General features: G+C 49.8%; 5 protein-coding genes across 5 annotated transcripts; 3 read left to right on the top strand and 2 right to left on the bottom strand.

Annotated features, from left to right (window-relative positions):
• Nucleotides 1-648: 648 nt before the first annotated feature.
• HOO65_060628 (Succinate--hydroxymethylglutarate CoA-transferase) lies at nucleotides 649-2,392 on the top strand (the record flags this gene model as incomplete). The annotated part of the gene is made up of 5 exons (XM_071003816.1): nucleotides 649-891; nucleotides 1,006-1,015; nucleotides 1,075-1,199; nucleotides 1,281-1,785; nucleotides 1,887-2,392. The coding sequence occupies 5 exons, from the start codon at nucleotides 649-651 to the stop codon at nucleotides 2,390-2,392; spliced, it is 1,389 nt and encodes a 462-aa protein (XP_070857978.1).
• A 1,175-nt stretch (nucleotides 2,393-3,567) lies between these two features.
• On the top strand, nucleotides 3,568-5,912 carry HOO65_060629 (uncharacterized protein; the record flags this gene model as incomplete). The annotated part of the gene is made up of 2 exons (XM_071003723.1): nucleotides 3,568-4,788; nucleotides 5,217-5,912. 2 exons carry the CDS (start codon nucleotides 3,568-3,570, stop codon nucleotides 5,910-5,912), a joined length of 1,917 nt encoding a protein of 638 aa, XP_070857979.1.
• Nucleotides 5,913-6,484: 572 nt separating this feature from the next.
• On the top strand, nucleotides 6,485-7,951 carry HOO65_060630 (glycoprotease pgp1; the record flags this gene model as incomplete). The annotated part of the gene is made up of 1 exon (XM_071001177.1): nucleotides 6,485-7,951. The coding sequence occupies one exon, from the start codon at nucleotides 6,485-6,487 to the stop codon at nucleotides 7,949-7,951; it is 1,467 nt and encodes a 488-aa protein (XP_070857980.1).
• Nucleotides 7,952-8,229: 278 nt separating this feature from the next.
• On the bottom strand, nucleotides 8,230-9,245 carry HOO65_060631 (Proteasome subunit beta type-5; the record flags this gene model as incomplete). Its single annotated transcript, XM_071003988.1, has 2 exons — nucleotides 8,230-8,949; nucleotides 9,102-9,245. 2 exons carry the CDS (start codon nucleotides 9,243-9,245, stop codon nucleotides 8,230-8,232), a joined length of 864 nt encoding a protein of 287 aa, XP_070857981.1.
• Nucleotides 9,246-9,998: 753 nt separating this feature from the next.
• HOO65_060632 (C2 domain-containing protein) lies at nucleotides 9,999-14,710 on the bottom strand (the record flags this gene model as incomplete). Its single annotated transcript, XM_071003606.1, has 2 exons — nucleotides 9,999-14,234; nucleotides 14,531-14,710. The coding sequence occupies 2 exons, from the start codon at nucleotides 14,708-14,710 to the stop codon at nucleotides 9,999-10,001; spliced, it is 4,416 nt and encodes a 1,471-aa protein (XP_070857982.1).
• Nucleotides 14,711-20,348: the final 5,638 nt, after the last annotated feature.

Below are 20,348 nucleotides of genomic sequence, written 5' to 3' on the forward strand. Positions count from 1 at the left end.
TGCTTGCCTCGCGTTATCCGGCTGATAAGCCAGCCGGCTCCCACGCTTCCTTTCAAATCTTCAAACCAGATCACACATGTACATACAGTACATAACAGACGTACGTACGTAGACACATCCAAACGCGCAAACTCGCAAACTCGCTCAATATCCTTCTCTTGGCTCGGCCTAAATGCGCATTGGCCTGCTGTGTTCCTTGCATGTCTCCTCTTTGAGCTTCCTCCGCTCTCTTAGTGAAATGAAGAAATTGAAAAAAAAAAAAAAAAAAAAAAAAAAGACCCGTACGGGGGTCGGAAGGTCCTATAGACACATCGTTGGGCTTGGCTAAATGTCTCGGTTTAATCACAACTCTTGATGTGGCACTCGCTCTAAGGTCATCATCTGCTGAGTAAGCTGTGCTGCGTCCGTCCGCGTCAGCCAACCTTGACGGTGCCAAGCGATAATAGGGTTAGTTGCACATCCAGGGTTATAGTCGGTCACAGGACCTCACCGTGTCAAATTGCAGCCGTAAACTGCCATTTGCCTCGGAATTGCTCCAAGGTATACAGTGTCCGTAAAACCCGGCCACCCGCTTCATCTTGTCGCATTCTGTCTTTCGACATCCCGTAACCCTCTCCCGGAACAAGCCCCACCTACAACCGTTCCGTCATGCCATCGGCTATTAGAGCTATGCTCTTACGCAAGTCTCCTATACACGGAGCATCGCCGTTCTTTATGGCGTCTTTGACCCTGGCCCATCGCCAGAATGTGGTCGTGGCAGGCTCAGGCTTTGTGCGAGCCCTGCACTCTAGCCGGGCAGCCGTGATACAGCCCAAAATGCAGCTCAAGAAGGATAAAGCGCTGCCACTGCAGGGCACCCGTGTTCTCGACATGACTAGAGTGCTTGCTGGGGTAAGTCGCTGCTGTGCTCCCGGCCGTGCCATCATCTATAATGAACGTCTTGCTGAAAAGAGAAAAAAAAAAAACATCAACCCCATCTCTAGCCATACTGCACACAAATGCTAGGTGATCTTGGGTAAGCTGCTTTCTATTTCCTTCTTCCTGAGTTAACAGCATCCTGACATGGCGCCAGAGCCGAGGTCATCAAAGTTGAACACCCCGTCCGTGGCGACGATACGCGGGCCTGGGGCCCTCCTTATGCCCAGTACGAGCCTGAGGCTGGGCTGGAAGGCCATGGGGAGTCGGCATACTTCCTGACAGTAGGTCAATTGGGGAAAGGCATCCGTGCTGCCATGGACTCAAAAATCTTTGGCTGACAAACTGAACCCTATTGCTTCAAGGTCAATCGCAACAAAAAGTCTATCGCATTGTCGTTCCAGGACGAACAAGGCGTCAAGATCATCCACGACTTGGTGGCACGGTGCGATGTTTTGGTTGAGAACTACCTTCCAAACACGCTGAAAAAATACAAGCTTGACTACGAAACGCTGTCTAGGATCAACCCCAAACTCATATATGTGTCTATCACTGGGTATGGCCAGACCGGGCCCTACTCCGCACGAGCTGGCTATGACGTCATGGTGGAAGCAGAGTTTGGACTGATGCATATCACCGGTGCCCGGAATGGGCCGCCCGTCAAGGTTGGAGTTGCCGTGACTGATCTCACTACGGGCCTATATGCATCCCAAAGTGTGCTGGCAGCCTTGCTTCAGCGCAATGCCACAGGCGAGGGCCAGTGGATTGATGTGTGTCTGAGCGACTGCCAAACTGCCACCTTGGCTAACATTGCTAGTAGCGCCCTGGTTAGTGGGAAGCCGGATTCAGGGCGGTGGGGCACGGCTCATCGTAAGTATGCCCTTATCCCCTGGGTTGCCTCATATGCTCAGCCTACGCGTTGAGATCACGATGATGTTCATATGCCCTGCTAACCCGAGGGAATAAAACAGCGTCAATTGTGCCGTACCGCGCCTTCAAGACCAAAGATGGTGATATCCTCCTCGGGGGAGGCAATGATCGCCTATTCAGCATCATGTGCAACGGCATAGGCCGCCCTGAGTGGCCAGAAGATGCCAGGTACAAAACCAACGCCCTGCGAGTGGCTAACCGTGACGATCTCGAGTCGGAGATCGAAGCCATCACTCGGTCACAAACCACAGCGCATTGGCTCGACGTATTTGACGGCTCAGGGCTGCCTTATGCAGCCATCAACGACATCCAGACTACTCTAAACCACCCGCACACAAAGGCTCGCAACATGGTGGTGGAAATGGACCACGAGTACTGCGGGCCGGTCAAGGTGCTTAACTCGCCAGTCAAGTATTCCAACATGCAGCCCGGGCCGAGAACCCCCCCGCCTGTTCTCGGCGAGCACACTGACGAGGTGCTGAAAGAATTTCTAGGCATGGCCGAGGACGAGATTGCGGAGTTGAAGGCTAGCGGAGTTATTCGATGAAAAACGCGCTGGCCTATGAGGGATCGAGAATCGAGCGAAGAGACGATGCAGCTGTCGCCAGCTGCCAATAGCTATATATGTATGTGACTTGGAGGGCGGACGGCTGGTTGGCAGTGCTTGGAGTCAAGTTTTATGTTTAAGCTCTGTTTTCAAACTGAGAAACTGCTCATCTGAAAAAAAAATAACATGATAACATGATAACCTCTCAATCAACCATATAGCTGGCCACATTTAATGACTTGACTTCTCCTTTTTTTTTTTTTCTTTTCCCACTCTTAATAAAGGTATATTAAGACTCGAGGTCCCTTGCTTTTGAGTGTTGAGTTAGTGGATACCGAGCGTTGACTGAGTTAGAAGTTGTGCAACAACCCACTCATTCACAGATGGTAAGTGCCAAAGCTGGCGCTCTTAACGAACGACACTCGCCCATCATCAGCCCACTTCCATGGCAGCTCAGGCAGGCACAAGGGAGGGAAGGGGGGGGGGAAAGCCGTTTGGCCTAGACGCAACGAGTCAGGAAGGTGCGGCTAACCATATTGACATGACCCAATGTGAAAAAAAAACGTCAGATCATTGAACTGCTTTCCTATCTTGGAAACACTTGATCATACATCAATTTTTCATCACGTTTGCTGGCCTTCTTCCTTCCTTTATTTTTCTTTTCTTTCTGCTGCCTGCCTCCTGCTTCAGTCCTCCTGGTCCTTTTTTTTTTCTGCTTTTATCTTTGAGAAGGAGCGAGCTTTATCCATTTTGAGTAGCTTCCTTTCTTTCTTTTTCCTTGTCTGACTTTTTGTACACAAGGGACTTGTATTTTTTTTTCCCGGCCAAGATTTAACTTCCCTTTTTTTTTCCTCACTATCTTCTTTTCGTATCGTGAACATCCTTCATATACGTACATCGCTAGAACTCTACGGCTTAAAGCATTGGAGAACCGCGGCCTTTTTGTCAGCTTTTTTTTTTTTCATACCCCAGATTCGCCCTACTAAGTGCTTGCTTTGTACTTGGTGTACCCCTTTGTCTCGCACTCTTCAGCCAATGCTTGCATCTCTCTCTAACAGCAGTGTCAACGTCAGTACTATCGCCAACGACAATTGCCACTAACACCACCAATAAATATCTGGAATAACCACATCGCCATGCCTATTTCATCTCATTCTCACAGCCAAAAACATACAATGGATGCAACTGTTGATACAAAAGCTTCTAGGGACCATGTCTCTAACACTGGGTCGACCATGGGGTCAATCACGCAGTGCGATAATATCACTACTAGCCTAGGCACCATCGGCTCCCCTAAGCTACTGCGTAGCCCTCAGAACCATGCTGCCCCCCATCAACTACCACAACCGCAGCGGCCAACTTGCTCTGCAAAATTCAACTATTTGCGCCCCGAAACGCTGTCATTTCAAACCCAGCAGCTACACAGGGAGTCTGAAGTCTATAGCAATACAGTGCAAACCCCAAGGCCTAACCAAGGAGAAAACACCACTGCAGTATTCACCAATACTATTCAAGAGTTGAGCCGAGATGATGACCAAAGCCATGATATAACTTCACCATTGTCGGCTCCACCCTCGCTTCCTAGATCCAACTCTGGCTCCCCATCACACAGCCATTCCCACGCTCTGACTACTAGCGACGAGGTGGCAGCTATGATGGCTCTCCGTGATTTGAAGGAAACCCCTCCTATGAGCAGCACTTCTTCCATTACTTCCGCTAAGCTAGTCTACTGTCCCGAGCCGCCGTCGGCATTGAAATTGCCGGCCCAAGAGCAACTGCCTCCATCTTCCAAGCCCTACAGACGCCAGTTTAAGGACGCTTCAGCAAGACTCGTTCTTAGCCGAGCCAATGCTTCAAACGGCCTGAAAGATATTGTGTCCACACGCTTTGAAGAATCACGCCGTCGCAATGAAGCTGTCACTGTTGCAGTGCCGGCTAAGCGAAAGCGAGCTGACCTCGATGAAGAGAGTGATAGGGTCACTGCTGGCGCTGCTCTCCAGCCGCTCCCTAAGATTTCTAAGCCTGTACCACGGAAAAAGAAACTCCAGGACGGTATTTCGCGTTGTTCAAAGTGCGAACGTCAGGCTTACACCCAGGATAATGCTCTTGTAGGGTGCTCTCGCTGCGACGAATTGTGGCACCAGTTATGCCACAGCCCCGAGATTGGTAAGGAGACAGCTGGCGCGCCGAGCGGATGGGAGTGTTCTATTTGCCTTGTTGAAGAGGACGAACTTGCGCGGTATAATCAAGCACGCCAAGAAATGCTGGCTTCGGCACGCCGCCAAACCGATGTTGATGCTTTGCGGGAAAAATATTTCCAATCACTGCCGCTTGGCGTGTCGATACCCTCGCCAGAGCTCGTGGGCTTTGGGCCCGGAGAGACGAGTGAAGATGTGGTAGGTTCCTTTTCTTTTCTTTTCTTTTTCTCTTGCAATCTTGATTACACATCCGTATCGCTTCTTTACATGCTTTCCTTGTTTCCTTGTCACCTTTTTTTTCCCCCTCGGTCCCCTTGTCCACCTACTTGTCGTTCCCTCCTACCTCACATGCTGCATCCTGCAGCAAAACGCATCTCTTCCTCTTTGTTAGCCCTTTTGGAACAATATTCTAGCCATTCTTTCCCTTTGGCCCCAGCTATACCCCCCCTCCATTTTGGCTTTTTACTCCCCTTGTCTTTGTTCTCATCAGCACACACAGCGCACACCATTTTACAGTTTCAGCTCCCTCTTTCTGTCCTTATTAAGCTTGAATCTTTTGCTTTTTTTTTTGCCTGTAGGTTGTTCTTACTAACCCAAATTTGACTGCTACTTTCTGGGCTTTTCAGCGCTTTGACTACTTTTCATCTCTTGATCGCTATGACCAGTTAGCACTACTCGGCTTTTGTGATAAACTCCAGCCAAATCTTTTGGCAGAAGTCTTAGCTACTGTCTCCTCTCGCTATCCCGCCCTGGCTCTTTTCGGCTCACCAGATTGGGCCTGCCGCATTGTCTCTGACCAGTCCTCATCATTGTCCACTCCACTACCCGCTGCCACCACTACTGCTTCTACCTCCAACATAGTAGCCTCTGTCCTTGGTGCAGAGTTGCCGAATAATGTCCGAACACCGCTGCTAGGATCTCTGCGAGCAAGGTTGCACATGCCTTTGCAAAAACACCTTATCAATACTGTTGCCCTTTCTAGGAAACCTAACAACACCCGGGTGTACATTCCACGTAGAGACCTAGAAGCTTTACAAAAGAGGGAATCAGCGGCGAATAACCGTGCGGCTCTGTCAGCCCAACAAACTCCCGCTACACCGACGCTAGCGTCGTCCAAGAGTGCGACCCCCACGGATGATGAGGTTGATGCCTTGCCGTCAACTTGGCCCAGGCCAGGCCATGGCATGTATGCGAACTTGCTCTCCGAGACTGTCGATGCCAAGCATTTGCTTGATCCACATGACACCATTGCATTCCATCATTTTACCATTGACCAAAGGGGAAAGCTGCTGCCCAAGATGGCTGTGGCAGCTTTAGTCTAGCCGCCTATAACAGGGCTGACATGGAGAGCTGTAGAGTAAGGACTTGTGTGTACTGCTAAGTGATTTTAAACGGTGGTTAATGTCTGTTTATTAATAATATATACCCTTGTTGCGTTTTGGTGCATCTTTGGCTTGGCTTGTTGGCTAGCTTCGTGACTACTCTATATTCGTTTATCGTTTACCGTTAATCGTTTGTCGTTCCTCATGTATATCGTTTATTGTACATCATCTACTATGTCTCGTTCACCGTATATAATGTATTTTTTTTTCCCCTACAACTGACTGCCCTAAATCACCTGTGGCAAATTGCGCGCTTAAAAATCAACCACAGTGTTAATAACGGTAATGTTTCATCTAGATCCAACATCCACATTGCGAGATTCAGCTGCAAACATGATCTGACCATGATCCTTGAGAAATATGGGGCCATACCGAAGCCTGACCGAGACGTGTTATATCGATAAGATAAGATAACAAGTCTGCTTGCTTTCACCGAGAACATTGTTTTTGGGCCGTTCTATCCAGCTTCAATGAGACGAAGATAATGCTATATCTATAGTCACGTGCACACAATGACCTTGCCGCTGCGAGTATCTCGTAACGTACGTACGCCGCCGCTGCTCTTCACAAACACTATCCTACGCCACCGCTTCTTTACAACCCTGGCCATTGAATCTTCCTGTGACGATACATGTGTGGCTATTCTCAAAACCAATGACAACCTATCTAGTAACAGCACCACACCCAACCAAGCCTCAGCGCGCCTTGTATTCCATGGCAAAACTACGTCGGATAATCGCGCCTTTCAGGGTGTCAACCCTCCTCTCGCACTAGAGGGTCACGATCGTGCAATTGGGTCCTTGCTTCAGCGAGCACTCAAAGTACTTGCTAAAGATGACGAGGAGGCCCTGTCGCGTCAAGGGGCCCACAGACTAGTAGATGGGAGAAGCGTCTTGTCAAAACCTGATTTGATCGCTGTGACTCGCGGCCCCGGGATGAGTGCCAATCTGGCTGTGGGTCTGAACGTCGCTAAGGGCCTTTCGGTGGCCTGGGACGTGCCGCTTGTTGGGGTGAACCACATGCAAGCACATGCACTTACGCCGCGTCTAGTTAGTGCTCTATCTATCGATCATGGTGGCGCTGCCATCAACAGCACAGCCTCCATCACCAGCAGCGAACCTACCGAGCCTAGCCCCCAGTTTCCTTTCCTTACCCTCCTTGTGTCTGGAGGCCACACCCAGCTTGTACACTCGTCTAGCATCACCACGCATCGCATAATTGCAAATGCCGATAATATTGCTCTAGGCGATGCATTGGACAAGTGCGCGCGTCATATCCTCCCGCCAGCTGTGCTGGCTGACTGTCCAGATGTCATGTATGGCCGTGCTCTTGAGGCCTTTGCCTTTCCTCAGGAGAATAAGACATCTGCTAATACCCAGGTACGGCCCTCCACAAACACATATTCACATGCGTACAAACCCCCACGTAAGCGGGTTGATGAGGTCACGCCCCGGCCACATGAGCTAGGTTGGACACTCCGCCCATTTCTTGCACAGAGCCGAAGGATGGCGTATAACTTTTCGGACGCCGAGAGTCAGATCATCCACCTTCTTCGGGCACGGGGCTCGACGGATCTCAGTAGTGACGATGCCCGACGCGCCCTCGCCATTGATACCATGCGTTTGCTGTTTGAGCATTTGATTGGGCGGGTCGTGCTAGCTCTAGAAGCAGACCCACAACTAGCAGCACAGGTGAGTACATTGGTGATCTCGGGTGGCGTGGCGAGCAACAAGTTTTTGCTGCATATTGCACGTGAAATGCTGGCAGCCCGGGGATTCCCCGGACTGGAGCTGGTAGTACCGCCAATCTGGCTGTGTACCGATAACGCAGCCATGATTGCATGGACGGGACTCGAAATGTTCTGTGCTGGCTACCAATCGGACTTGTCGATTTTGCCATTGAAGAAATGGGCTGTTGATCCGGATATAGACGGTGGCATTCTAGGCCGCGATGGATGGATCGCCAAGGGAGCCCAGTAAAACTAAGTTTCGGGCTCCTACTGTAGAATTACTGTACAAATAACACAAGCATTGGCATATTATAGCCAAGTACATTTTGGACTACGTTCAAACCCTCGTACTAGTTTTTGAATGTTAACATTAAGCATGTTCCGTCAATATCATGAAGCTAGACCCGTTCGTTTGCGGGTATTTCTAGCAGCGGGAAAAAAGAAAAGAAACCAATCAAGAACAAAGCAAGCATCGACAACCTCTCCCCTAGTCAGTCTCTTAGCCCTTAGTTACACATACGCACACCTTTACTCCAAATTCGCCGTCACATTGGTAAACTCGCCCTTCTCCAGCTTCGTCTGCCAGAAGATAGGGTTCATGTCCGAGAATCCGTGCTTGACCCAGCCCGTCTCCTTGATATGGTACAGGTTGATGTAACCACCCGAGTAGGCATCACGATGACCAGCAGCCAAAATACTGCGGCGACCAAGCTCCAGAGCCTCCTCTTCCGTCAGGTCGTAACGGTACTCGGCATCGAGCACACCATAGGCAAAAGTCTGGCCGGAGCCCACACAGAACAGATTGCCCGCTAGACGCGTGCCGTCCGAGTCAACATAGTACAGAGCAGGGCCCTCTTCCTTAGTGACTCCAGCGCACATGGTGCCCATACTTAGCCCCATGCCCTTGTATGAGTACACAAGATTCGCCAGAATTTTGGAGGCAGCCGCTACACTGATGCGCCGCTTGTGACGGAGCTCGTGCAGTCGGCACTGCATGCCCAGCCATGCCAGCCAGTACTGGCAATCGGCAGCACCACCAGCCAGCGTTCCCAGTAGCATGCTGTTGATTTCAATGACCTTCTTGACCGTCTGCGAGGCGATCCAGTTTCCAGCAGTAGCACGCGAGTCAGTGGCTGCGATGATACCACCCTGGAAGCGGAAGGCAAGGGTTGTGGTACCGTGAGCAATCTTAATAGGGCATTGGGGATTCGCGCGATCATCGGTCATGGCACGGAGCCAGGCATCAGGCTACGGAAGAGGGTGAATAAGAAACGTTAGCCAGATAAAGTCTTGAAATTGGTGTGTGGTGTGATAGCAACAAGGCCCGGAGCATGAGGGGGAGGGGGCGAAGGTTGCTATCTTTAGGCCATTAGAGATACCATCAGTAGACAGACACTTACGTTAGCAACAGGAGGCATTGCGAACTTCAGCGAGAGGCCGGGAACAGGAGCATCGAGTTCCATCAACTGCATGTCCTCATCGAGCTGAAGGTCGTCCTCCCGCATAGCGGCGGGCTTGCTGTATTTAGCCACCAGGGCGTCCATTATGTATGCGATGTATTGGTGTGTCGTGAATGGGGAGACAAAGAGCAATATGGGGCGGAGTGAAAGAAGGCAAAGAAGAGCAGATTACGTAGTTTATTGCAGTTGTTGAGAAGAACAATGGCTTCTTTTTAGTGATTTTCGATTGAGCTTCCAAGCTTTGGTTCGATTTGGAGGCTGAAAGGCTGACGTTCAATGCATGAGCTTAGCCCAAGTTAACAAGGCAGGCAGCTCTGCCTTCGCGTCCCAGCTAGACTAAACTACCTAGACTTTAGGTTTAAAAAACAGCACCTAGTAACTAGATTCCATCTAAATAGCGGGGTTATTTTTGCCAGTATGTGGCGTTAATATAGGGGTGGCTGTGTGGCGCCTATGGGCTTGTGGATATTAACCTTCAGCAGAACACATGTAGTCGAATACGCTTGTAGGAAGCAAGCTCGCAGTATATATTATATGAGCTTATAAAAGCACTCACAAGTCGCTATTGGAAGCCTCGACCTCCTGACACAAAGACACAAAATCAAGCATTATCCATCCAGACACGACTCAGGCCATATCTCTGTTTGTAAAGAACATGAATAGAAAACGGAAGAAAAAGCACGTAGTATAAACACAAAATATTGAGAAGAAGAAAGACAAAAGAAAACCCAGCCAAAATGACAAAAAAAGAAATCATGACGTTATCCAATCGCAGATGAAAAACCCCTAAACAAAGGAAAAGATACCCAAACGATAGCTTTGGTGCATAGATGTCCCTCAGGCAGGGGTTGTCTCCCGGCTAGTGCCTGGCCTAGAGACACTGCGCTTACTCAGAAAACTGCGGCGAAGCTGTGAGCGAGGTGACTCAGCTGGAGGCTCACTAGGAACAAAGCTGCTCTTTACTGTGATAATAGCATTCTTAACGGGAATTTCCTTCGCCACGTCCGAATTAGTCTCGTCAACAAAGTATAGAGCTTCACCTAGATCGGTATCAGAGGAAAACGTGTGGTGTTCCTTGACTTGGATCTGGAAGGCTGCGTCAGGCGCACATGAGAACTTGAAAGACTCGTCCCATTTAATCAGTCCGCCAGAAGGAGCACGATGCTTAGTTCTGCCAACCACCTTATTCTTAGAGTTGGTTTGCACAATGGTCACGTACACATCCTGGCCAGACTCATAGCCAGAAGCTGAAACGATGTTGAAGGTAGCGAGTCCAGCACCTGCAGGCATGGTGCTGGCAACAGAGGCTGCACCAATACTCTTAGTACGGGTGTGACCCAAGGCGCCGTTCTTAGCCAAGCTACCACCAGGGGTAACCGGTCGCTGTCCATTTTCTAAGGTATCACGAGAGGTAGCTGCCGTTGTGTTCCCGGAATCCCTAGGTGTCTCGTCTCCAGGCATAACAAGCGCAGGAACGTCAGGAATACCAGGCTGGCTAGACATGGAGTCATCTTCGCGCTTTGAACGGAAGCCACGTTTAATAAAGGAAGCGCCTTTTCCAACTCCTGAGACCACGCCATTACCAACAGCTCCAACAGCCTTGATGGGCACACCGCCAACACCAGTAAGGATTCTAGTGGGAGCACCAATCATAGTGCCCGCAAATGTGGATGTGCCCTGGCGGGTACGAGTAATGTAGGCGGGACGGAAAAGAATCCGAACGATAATATGACCTTTAGTGCCGTCAAGTAGGATCTTCTTCTGCGCCGGCCGGAAGGGCTCAAGATCAGACAGGTCAATTTTGCCCGCACCCAGGAAGTCAGGCTTGTCTGCAAAGTCGTAATCGAAAACGTTGATGATAAAATCACAGCCAATACGGTCCATCACATTGCACTCAAAGTTCTCATTCCAAACAGGGTTCAGGGTCTTCTTGATGGTCTTGCTCTTGAAGAGCTCCAGGCCATTCATCTCAAACTTAGCAAATGGATCGCTCTTGCCGTTGCGATCAGCTGCAGGCAAGTCGTGACCACTGACAAGATCGATACGCATAGTTCCCATATTGTTGATGCTCTCTTGGGGGTCTAGATCCATCTTGATGGGAATGTACTTGAGGCTGATACGGACAGTACTGATCTTGCCGTCTTCATCCTTCAACTTGAGTGTTGTAGGGTTGTTGAGGCATTGCTTCAATGTATCCATAGTGTTTCCAGTGAGCTGAGATAAAGTATCTTCGTGGTCAACCTCCCCATCCGTGTCATTCTTCTCAATCACGCGCAGTGTGAGGCGGGAAAAATCAAGCTCACGCACGACACAGTCACCGATTTCCTCAAAGGTAATGCTCTTGCTGCGTGCGGTTGATGAAGTGTACGAAGGAAATGCCATATCATCAACGAAAACTTGCAAGCGTGTGTTGGCACAAGGCAACTCGGCATCCATAAGACGGAAAATTACCAGGCCGGACTGGTACCGAAGGAGCTCCTGAGGAGTGAGATGAACCTTGGGAGGGCCCTCGGGTCGGCCGGGCGAAGTAGGAGTCATGGGTGTGTTTGGAGAAGATACATCAAGAGAGGGACGAACAGCAACCTCAAGGGTGGTGGTGCTGATGGCGCCCTCAGTACCGTTAGTGGGAGCTCCATTGGCCTCTGCAGCTTGGGCCTCAGCACGCTTCTTCTTCTCCTCCTCCTCCTCTTCCTCGGGGTCAGCAACGTTGAGGCAAGGGAAAAAGGAAGCAGTGTAGATCAGGTTACCCTTGACAATGCCCTTGCCGTGCAACTTCAAACCGCCGCTAACCTCCTGCTTGAGATCATGAACCAGGTATTCGCCAGACTCATCCTGAGAAATAAAGTCACTAGTGCTGATTTCAACTAGGCCCAAGCTGCGATCCTTGCCCATTTTCTCAGCGTCCATAACCTCAAGAGTCAGGCGCTCGCGGGCAGAGTGAACAGGGACGTATAGAATCTCGTTGAACTCAGGGTTCAGGTCATTAAGAAAGGTAACAGTGCGAGCTCTTTCAATACCAGTGAGTAGGACACGGACATAGGGATCTGATTTACCAAGAGCCTCGAAGTTGCGAAGATCAGTAGCACGCTTGAAATGGAGACGCATAACACCAATAGGAGTCATGTAACCACCAGTACCACTAAGAACGCCAGAAATTTGAACAGGACGCCACTGAGCACGAATCTTGACACGGCCGGTTTGGGCGCCGGAGAGGTGAAACCAATCCTTGCCTTCTTCCATGCATTTGAGCAAATCGTCTAGCTTGATCTGGTATTTGCCTAGAACCTGGTCGCCCGAAAGATCACGCTCGTCCTTGACAGTCAGTCCCATCTTAGCATGCTTGCGATCAGTAATGAGGATTTCCTTGGACCCATTGTCCCAGATAGGGTTGTTGGTACGCTTCAGCTTCTTAGTTTGGTGGATATCACGGCCATTGAGATGCAGAACAGCGTATGGGTTCAGGGCACCAACTAAAGACTTGGTTCCATCCAGCTCCTTGGCTTGTTCAACGGTGAAGCGCAAAATACCCTGAGTAGACTCAGGATATTCTTCCTTGCCCTCAGCATTCTTGATCGGCTCGAGCACGGGGAAGAAACGGATGTCACAGGAGATAGCACCACGAGCCTTTCCATCGTGGCGAACCTCCAAGCGCTGGTTTTCGTGAACAGTCAGCTCCTGAAGAGTTTCCAAGGCAAATGAAGCAGTACCGATCTGCTTGTGCTTGCGGATATCGTTGTGGTCGAAAATAGACACATCCAGCGAATCGTTGAAGGACGAGATGATGATGAAGTGAGTCTCATTCCAGCGGGGATCGGAGGTATCGTGAGCGACCTTGGTACGAGCAAGCTCTTGGCGTTTGTTAAGGCTAATGCTACAGTAGGGGTCCATAGTGCCGCCAAAGTTATCTGAGTTTTTGAGCCCAAAGCCACGGTGCAAGGTGATGGCAACAACACCAACAGCCTGATCGACGGGAGTACCAGCGAGCATCTTGGCGACTTCGATAGGGAAAACATTGGGGGCGTACATCATAGGAGCCAGGTTTCCGTGGATCTGTTCGAGGATAAAGGACTCAAGACCAGGGATAAAGTTGATGTCAAAACCAAACATCTCGCCACCAAGAGGCTTGCAAACATAGTCGATAGTAGGACGTTCCAGGAAGCACATTTCAATTTTCTCAACGTGGGGGAAAGGGAGCTGGAGCTTGATCTTAAGACGCATGATACCCGAGAAAGCCATGTCTTCAACGATAACATCAAGACCCTTGCTGATCATGGCCTTGCCTACACGGATCTCAAGCACAACTTTGGGGTTGGTCTTGTTCTTCAGCTGGCGAGCCGTCATATCAGCGGTATCATTGGGGGTAAAGCTAAAGCGCCAGTCCATAATGACCAGGTCATCTTCGACCTTGGGATAAGTTTTGACGTGTTCCATACGAGGGGGTTTGGATCCTAGGGTGAAGGTCTTTAGCTTAAGGCTGTCAAGGAACGCAGGAGTGGCGGAACTGAGAACCTGATCGACAGAGTTGATGATGGTCTGGGCCAGGACGGGTTGGTATATGGGCCAAAACTTGACGAGAAACGAGTTGATCCACTCAAGAGATTCGGTATCAGTCTCAAGACGCTTCAAAGCCATCTCACGAACGATGTCGTCGCGGAAGTTGCGACGCACGCGGCGAACCGATGTCCGATAGTACGTAGAGCAGATAGCCATAATAATCAGGACCCATCCAATGCTGCCTCCCAGAACAGCAACAACCCACGAGCTAAGGCAGGCGAAGATGATTACAGCGGCATTATAGTACCAGTCGCCGTAGTATTTATCATCTAGATGGCTTTCAAGCAAGGTCTGGTGATCAAGGAGGTCGTCCTCCTCTCCATTATCCGAGGGCCAGCCAAAGCGAGGTGCCCAGCCAGTGCGGGTATAGGGCTCCTCAGCCTCAGTCTCTTCTTTCGTGCTTTCAATGGCGCCCTCGGTAGTAGGTTCGGGAAGATCTGCCACTGGGGCAGAGCCATCGTCATTCACATCGCTCACAAGCGCAGTTCCTTTGTTGCGCTTCAGACCATCAGGGATAGCCTAGAGGTTACACTACGGGTTAGCCTTCGTGTAGTGGTTAAGATGACTGTGGGTATAATATAAAGTGGGTATATATGGGGTGCACGTCCAATTCGGCCCATCTTTTACCCAACTCATTACAGAAGCTGAGAACAAGCTGAAGGGTCGAGCTTGATTGGAGCTTTCAAGTTCCCATTGCACGATTTTGGGAGAGGGGGAAATGAGACAAAGCAGAGAAGCAATGAACCGCAGAAAATCAAGGAGACGAAACGAAAAAAAAAAAAAAAAGGCGGTAATCGGGAATCAACACAACATACCTGTTGAACCTGGGCGCGTTTTTCCTCTATGCTTGCATTGGGATCGAAGCTAAAGGCGGGGATGTTCGCGTTGGTAGAAGCGTCAACGATAGCCTTTTGCGCATCATCAGCGGAGACATTGCTGTTGGGGTTCTGAGCGGCCTGAATAGCATTCTGCTGCCGAGCTTCATGGTGGTCCATGGTGGGCGATAAAGCTCAACCAAGAGCCGTATGGTGTAGGTAATGCCTCTTTCGGGTATTGCGAGTGACGTGCGATTTATGAACACGGTCTGGAAGACGTTGTCGAATGGGACCAATGCTCGAGGATAGTGCCCAGGCAGGAAAAGCAAATCAGATGTCAGGAGCCCCTATTGATTTCGGGCTGGGTTGCAAAAATTACGATGTGGAATAATGCAGACCACGGATCGAATTACGACACGCGAATATATCAGTATCCGCAGGTCGAGATTGGGCCAAGCGATGATACCATGCAAAGCGAAAGCAATGGCTGGGCGGGGACGAGTTGCAAAGCGGATGGGTGAAAAAAGGACAAGCAGCAGAGGCTGATGATTAGAAGAAAGACATGGAAATAAAGCTAACTGGCGCCGTTTTGTTTCGTTCCAAGACGGGGATGAGTGCAGGCGAGGGACACAGAAGGGATGCAGAAACAAGACAAGAAGCTCAGTCAACTAGGTTCAGCTCAGGCAGGCTTAATCTCAAATGTCAAGCTTGGCCTGGAATGGAGAACAGCAACAGGCAACAAGCAACAAGCAGCAAAGCAAAACAGAGCAAGCCTTGGGCGACAAAAGGCAGAACCAAGATCAACGAAGGGAAAAAAAAATTAATACAGGAAGGGGAGGAGAGCAAGAAGGGAAAAGAAAGAGAAAGAAGGCAGGAAGATGACAAGTTACGGCGGGGGATGGGGTAGTTTATCAAATAAAGGAAACTGCCAAAAGATGTAAATGGACATTAACCAAGGCAAGAACTCAAAGAAGGCAAGCACAGAATTTTTATTTTCATGTCCATGTCCATGTCAATGTTCCTTTTCTTTTTTTATTTCTTATTTTTTTACTAGTCAGTCGAGAAAGCTGAAGGACAACAGCAATACACAGCAAGCCACAGATAGGCCCAAAGCCCCCCAAGTCGAAGCCTAACGCCTGCCCCACCCCGTCAAGCTCCCAGGCGGGAATGGCTGTGGGATGGGGGATGAGATGGGATGACCCGGTCCCAGTTGCACGCTAGCTACGCTGGCGGTGAAATCAAGGAAGCCAAGTATTTAGTAGAGGCTACTAAAGGGCTTGGTTTTCCCATTTTATCCAACTACAAAATTTTCCTCCCCAAGTCAAGAATAGACTTCCTGCATCTATCCAGCTGGCCTAGTCGTTAGGGCATCCCTCCTGGTAATGAGCCCGGGCTACGAGAACGATAGCCCGAGCCACAGGAGTTGGAAAATGAAATCAGGAGCTGTGCTATATTGGCGGCTGGCTTGATAGTTAGTGGATGCGGCGCAAGACAAATCCAGCAAGGCCTTCCTGCAACGGGCATACTTGGCTTGGGATGGAGATCTTGCAAGGAAGGCCTGAAAAAAGGGCAGGCAGACGACAGCGGCGACAACATCAAAGACGAAAATAACGTACACAAACAAGCACCCTGCCTTTTCTTCCCTTCTTCCTGCTCCTTCGCACAGCGCTACAACACACGAGACCGTGGAACGAAAAAGGAAACCCGTGAGAAAAAGGACAGGGAAGGCTAGAGATGGATCGAGAAAGAAAGGGGAGGCGAGGCGCGCAGGCCAGCTAATGATGTGCTGGTGTGGCTGCTGCAAGTGTGTATTGTGCGTACATATATGTAAGTACATACGTGTGAGTCTATCCTCGTTTATCGGCCAGGCCAAAGCGACAGGTGTCGGCATTCGAACAAACACGCCGGGCACAGGAAGCCCATTTGTCAAGATCAGCAGGCGCATGGCGTGCGTCTTATCTCGTGCCGTGCTTGCCGGTACCCCCAACTCGCAACGGGATACCAGCTGAACGGGCATTTAACAGGCGCCTAAAGTTGATATATGTTACTGGCTAGCCCGTGGCCGGGACGATGCTGATATGCGGACTGATGTTGATTCAGATTGACATCCTCTCTCTCTCCCATAAATTTTGCGCTTTTTATTTTGTTTTACTGTTGAGCACTTGCTTCTTACTCCTGAACATGTTGATGATGACAGATCATAGTTTAGGAATATGAGACAAAGTGCAAAACGCAATACAGACAAACATGTTGTGCATCACCAGCCGATCTACACACTGGTCAGCCACAGACGGGCCTGGTATTCTGAAGACGCATGCTAGAGTCTAAATGCCAATCCCTTTCAAGCCCAAGGACCGCGAGGAATGTTAGACGAGGACCTCACACATCAGGTAATACCACATTTCCTGTTCCACCTGTCTTCCAATATCAATGCTCCTTCTGTGGCTCGTCCAACTTCTGGATGGATTATTTCAATCTTCGCCAGGCGGCCTCTTTCGATAACCTGTAATTTGCTATACAGGCCAGTGTGCGGTACTTGTTTTAAGTCTCTCTAGGTTATCAAATTACTGATGTAAGTCGCCCAACATCCTGGCAATAATAACAACCCTACGCTACGTTTGCAAGCCATATAGTGTGCAAGACCATACTGACGCGCTAGCGGTGTGAAGTGGCTCGTGTGTCCTGTATGTATGATTCATGCAGTTATACAAGAGGATGTATGTATGCTTGAGTTGCTGGTTTTGCATCTTTAGGTAGCAATTGCCTCAGGCTAGCTCGCCAAGTGCGAGGACTCTGCAGTATCTGACGGGCTTATTGCATGGAGTCTCAATGCACATAGTAGGGTTTTATACCCTCTTCTCTTCTCTCTCTACCCTCCAATCTCTGCCCCAGATCGTCACATTTCGTGAATTCACGAAGCTAGGATGGGCTGGGCTGCAGGGCTCCATAGTTCAGGTGGGCAGGGATGCTTGACCTTGCCGCATTTAAACCTTGCCTTCTTTCTTTGTTCTTGTTTTTCTCAGCGTATGGCTGTGTGTCTCGCTCTGCCTATATGTTTTTCAAGCAGCGTGCCGCTCTGTCTCGTGCGTGGATTTGGTCTTATTTCTGTTCTGCTCCTCGCTCTGCATCCTCGGCTCCTAGATTGCTCACGGCGCTTTAGATGCGGATGCAAAACATTCAGCAGGATCTATCCTGGCCATGCTGTAGAAGCAAGAAACCCCAGAAATCAAAGTGGCTTGTGCTGTCCAGCTCCCTATTCCAAAGTTTCAAGACCACTCATTTCATTGAGGGGTTGACTATGTTACACGTGAAATACAAGACGAGCTGGAAGGGCTCAAATATTTCCCATGTCTTATCCAAGGATGAAAGAGTGAGCAGCCTACTAATATTTTGTAGATCACGTATTATACTCGCGCCTTGTTTTACCCCAATAATGAAAGTCAGCGAGGGGTTGCCTTTCATGTTTGCCTCCTAGTTGTCTCAACAGCCCTCTCAAAGTTCCCTCCATGGTAGGGCTTGCTCTATTGGACTACTGAATAAGGCCCTTTCATCGCGTCACCTTGTATGCAGTACGCTGTAGTCTGATCCCTTGAACCTCTTTGTATTAGCTTAGTGTTCCGCCTAGCCTGACCCTTTCATGAACGCGTCAGCCTGCTTACATGAAAGACGCGCCTGTGAGCGCTAAAGTGGCAAAGGCGAAAATTTTTTAATCTGATGCGTAGTTTGCAAGTGTGTACTGCAAGTCGGCAATGGGATGATTTACAAGCAGACGACGCATGCATGTATGTACGTGTAGAGACGAAGTGAGCGATACGAAATGGTAATTACTGGCAAGCCAGATATGCGATGCGGATCGAGAGGCAGCCAAGAATAGGTTAGCGAACCGGCCCTTCAGCTCTTCAGGGAAGGCCTATGTAGCGTAGCGTAGCTATGTAGTAGCAGCAACTTGGTAAAGTCAAGGGCCTTATGCTAATAAATGGCCAATACAACAAAGCACAGCCACCTGGGATAATAGCCAGCGTCTTTCTTCGATCAGCAATAAAATGAATGACATCACAGACACCCCTTCCCAAAAAAGAAAAGGGTTTGAAACTGAGGTGACAATCTTTACACTCCATGCAAACTGCCTATACTTCAGTGTAATATGTATAAAGAACGGCGGCCATTTTCACCATGTCACCTATGGTCCTCACCAAAGCGCAAAAAATACTGCACTATTTAAAGAATGAACTAGAGATACAACTACGGAAACTACAAAAATCCTTCAGCCGCGTGATTCTTGGGTGGCGATGCGTACGGAAAATCAACAAGACAAAGGCCATAGGAAATCAGGCGGGTATAGAAAGGCTACTAAAGCAAAACAGCAGGGGACGGAAACTAAAAGAGAGCAGTTATTTCAGAAAACATAATGACGCCCAGAGCAACAGGTACGAGAAAAAGAAAGGGTGCATGTAGAAAGTCGAATGTTGTCATGGGATACGGCGGACAAACATTACTTCCATGTAGGCCGATGTGGCTATCACTCGCGTTCTTTTGCACCCGCAGCAACTAACCCTAGTAACCAAAACTATCGTGTTGATGTACTGGACAACGGCCCGGATGCTTTTGGAACCATGCTCGAATACACCGTAGATGGAATCGGCACAGGCACTCTAGTCGAGCCATCTGCTCGCCAGTCTCGAATTCCTCCAAACAAATCGTGCACTCTGCAGAATCAACACAGTCCTTTTCTGTAGCAAAGTACGGAAACATACCAGTACGGCGGATTATTCTCGAGTGCCCGCTTGTATTGGCAGATGTCTGGCTGCCGTCTGTACCAACACTTCCAGTACCTGAATTCACACCAGGACCGGTGGATGGTGAGCTGCGAGAAGCACTGTGTGATATTATGCATTGCGTGATGTGTGCCTCGCGCAAGGACTCAAAATTAGCAAGATGGCGAGAGGGGAGCTCAAGATGGCATACTGGACATTCGTCTTCTTCGGCAAGAGGTGGGGGAGGTGGTAAGCTGCGATGGTGATAGTGCGACGCGAATGAGGATGAAGGGCCGCTACTGTCAATGAGAGACTGGTATCTGCGGGAAGAATGCATCGTGGAGGTGGACTGGTAGGAGGAGCCATAGGATGGGTAAGGGCGGGACGGAATAGCGTCTCTTTGGGGCGTATGCTATGATGCAGGCAGAGTTACTAAGTTGGTCTGTCGGTGATTATATCGCTCCGCCTTGTTCACCCAGTGAAAGGCGGCGAGAAAACTCACCATAGTGGCACTACGACTACGAGAGCCTTCGATTCCAGAAGGCCCCGGAGAATAAACCCTACTGCCGCCAGCTCCGCTGTATGAACGATGGTGTGTTCGGGGCGACAGTTGGTTTGGCGACTGGGGCGCGGGCAGAGGTGGTGCTGTGTTCGGGTCCGGCACGCAAGGGTTGCACAAACGCACGCGTTCCCCTCCGTGGATAACAGGCGATAAATCACTCGGGCCCCAGAGCGGCGCGGCTTGGCCTGGGGGTCGTACAATGTACTGGTGTGGAATGATTATCCGATGTGGCGAACAAGAATTGCATACAACCCGCCCACATTTTCTATCGGGACACAGCATAGTCGTCAGCTACTATATACATCTTATAAATCTGCTATTCAGGCTGTTAGCGCGACGAACCTGCAATGGTGTTTCCGGACAAATATATTAAACTGGCCGGAACAAATGGGACAGTATGTTGCCTCGGCGTCTGGTTGCCAACGAGTCGGAGTCGATTCGGGCGACTGCAAAGACTCGATAGCGAGGGGTGCATCTGAGGCCGAGGGTTCATCGTTCGGAG

This window comes from Ceratocystis lukuohia (genome assembly GCF_044167205.1).
Source record: "Ceratocystis lukuohia strain C4212 chromosome Unknown Supercontig6_pilon, whole genome shotgun sequence".
Taxonomy (NCBI): domain Eukaryota; kingdom Fungi; phylum Ascomycota; class Sordariomycetes; order Microascales; family Ceratocystidaceae; genus Ceratocystis; species Ceratocystis lukuohia.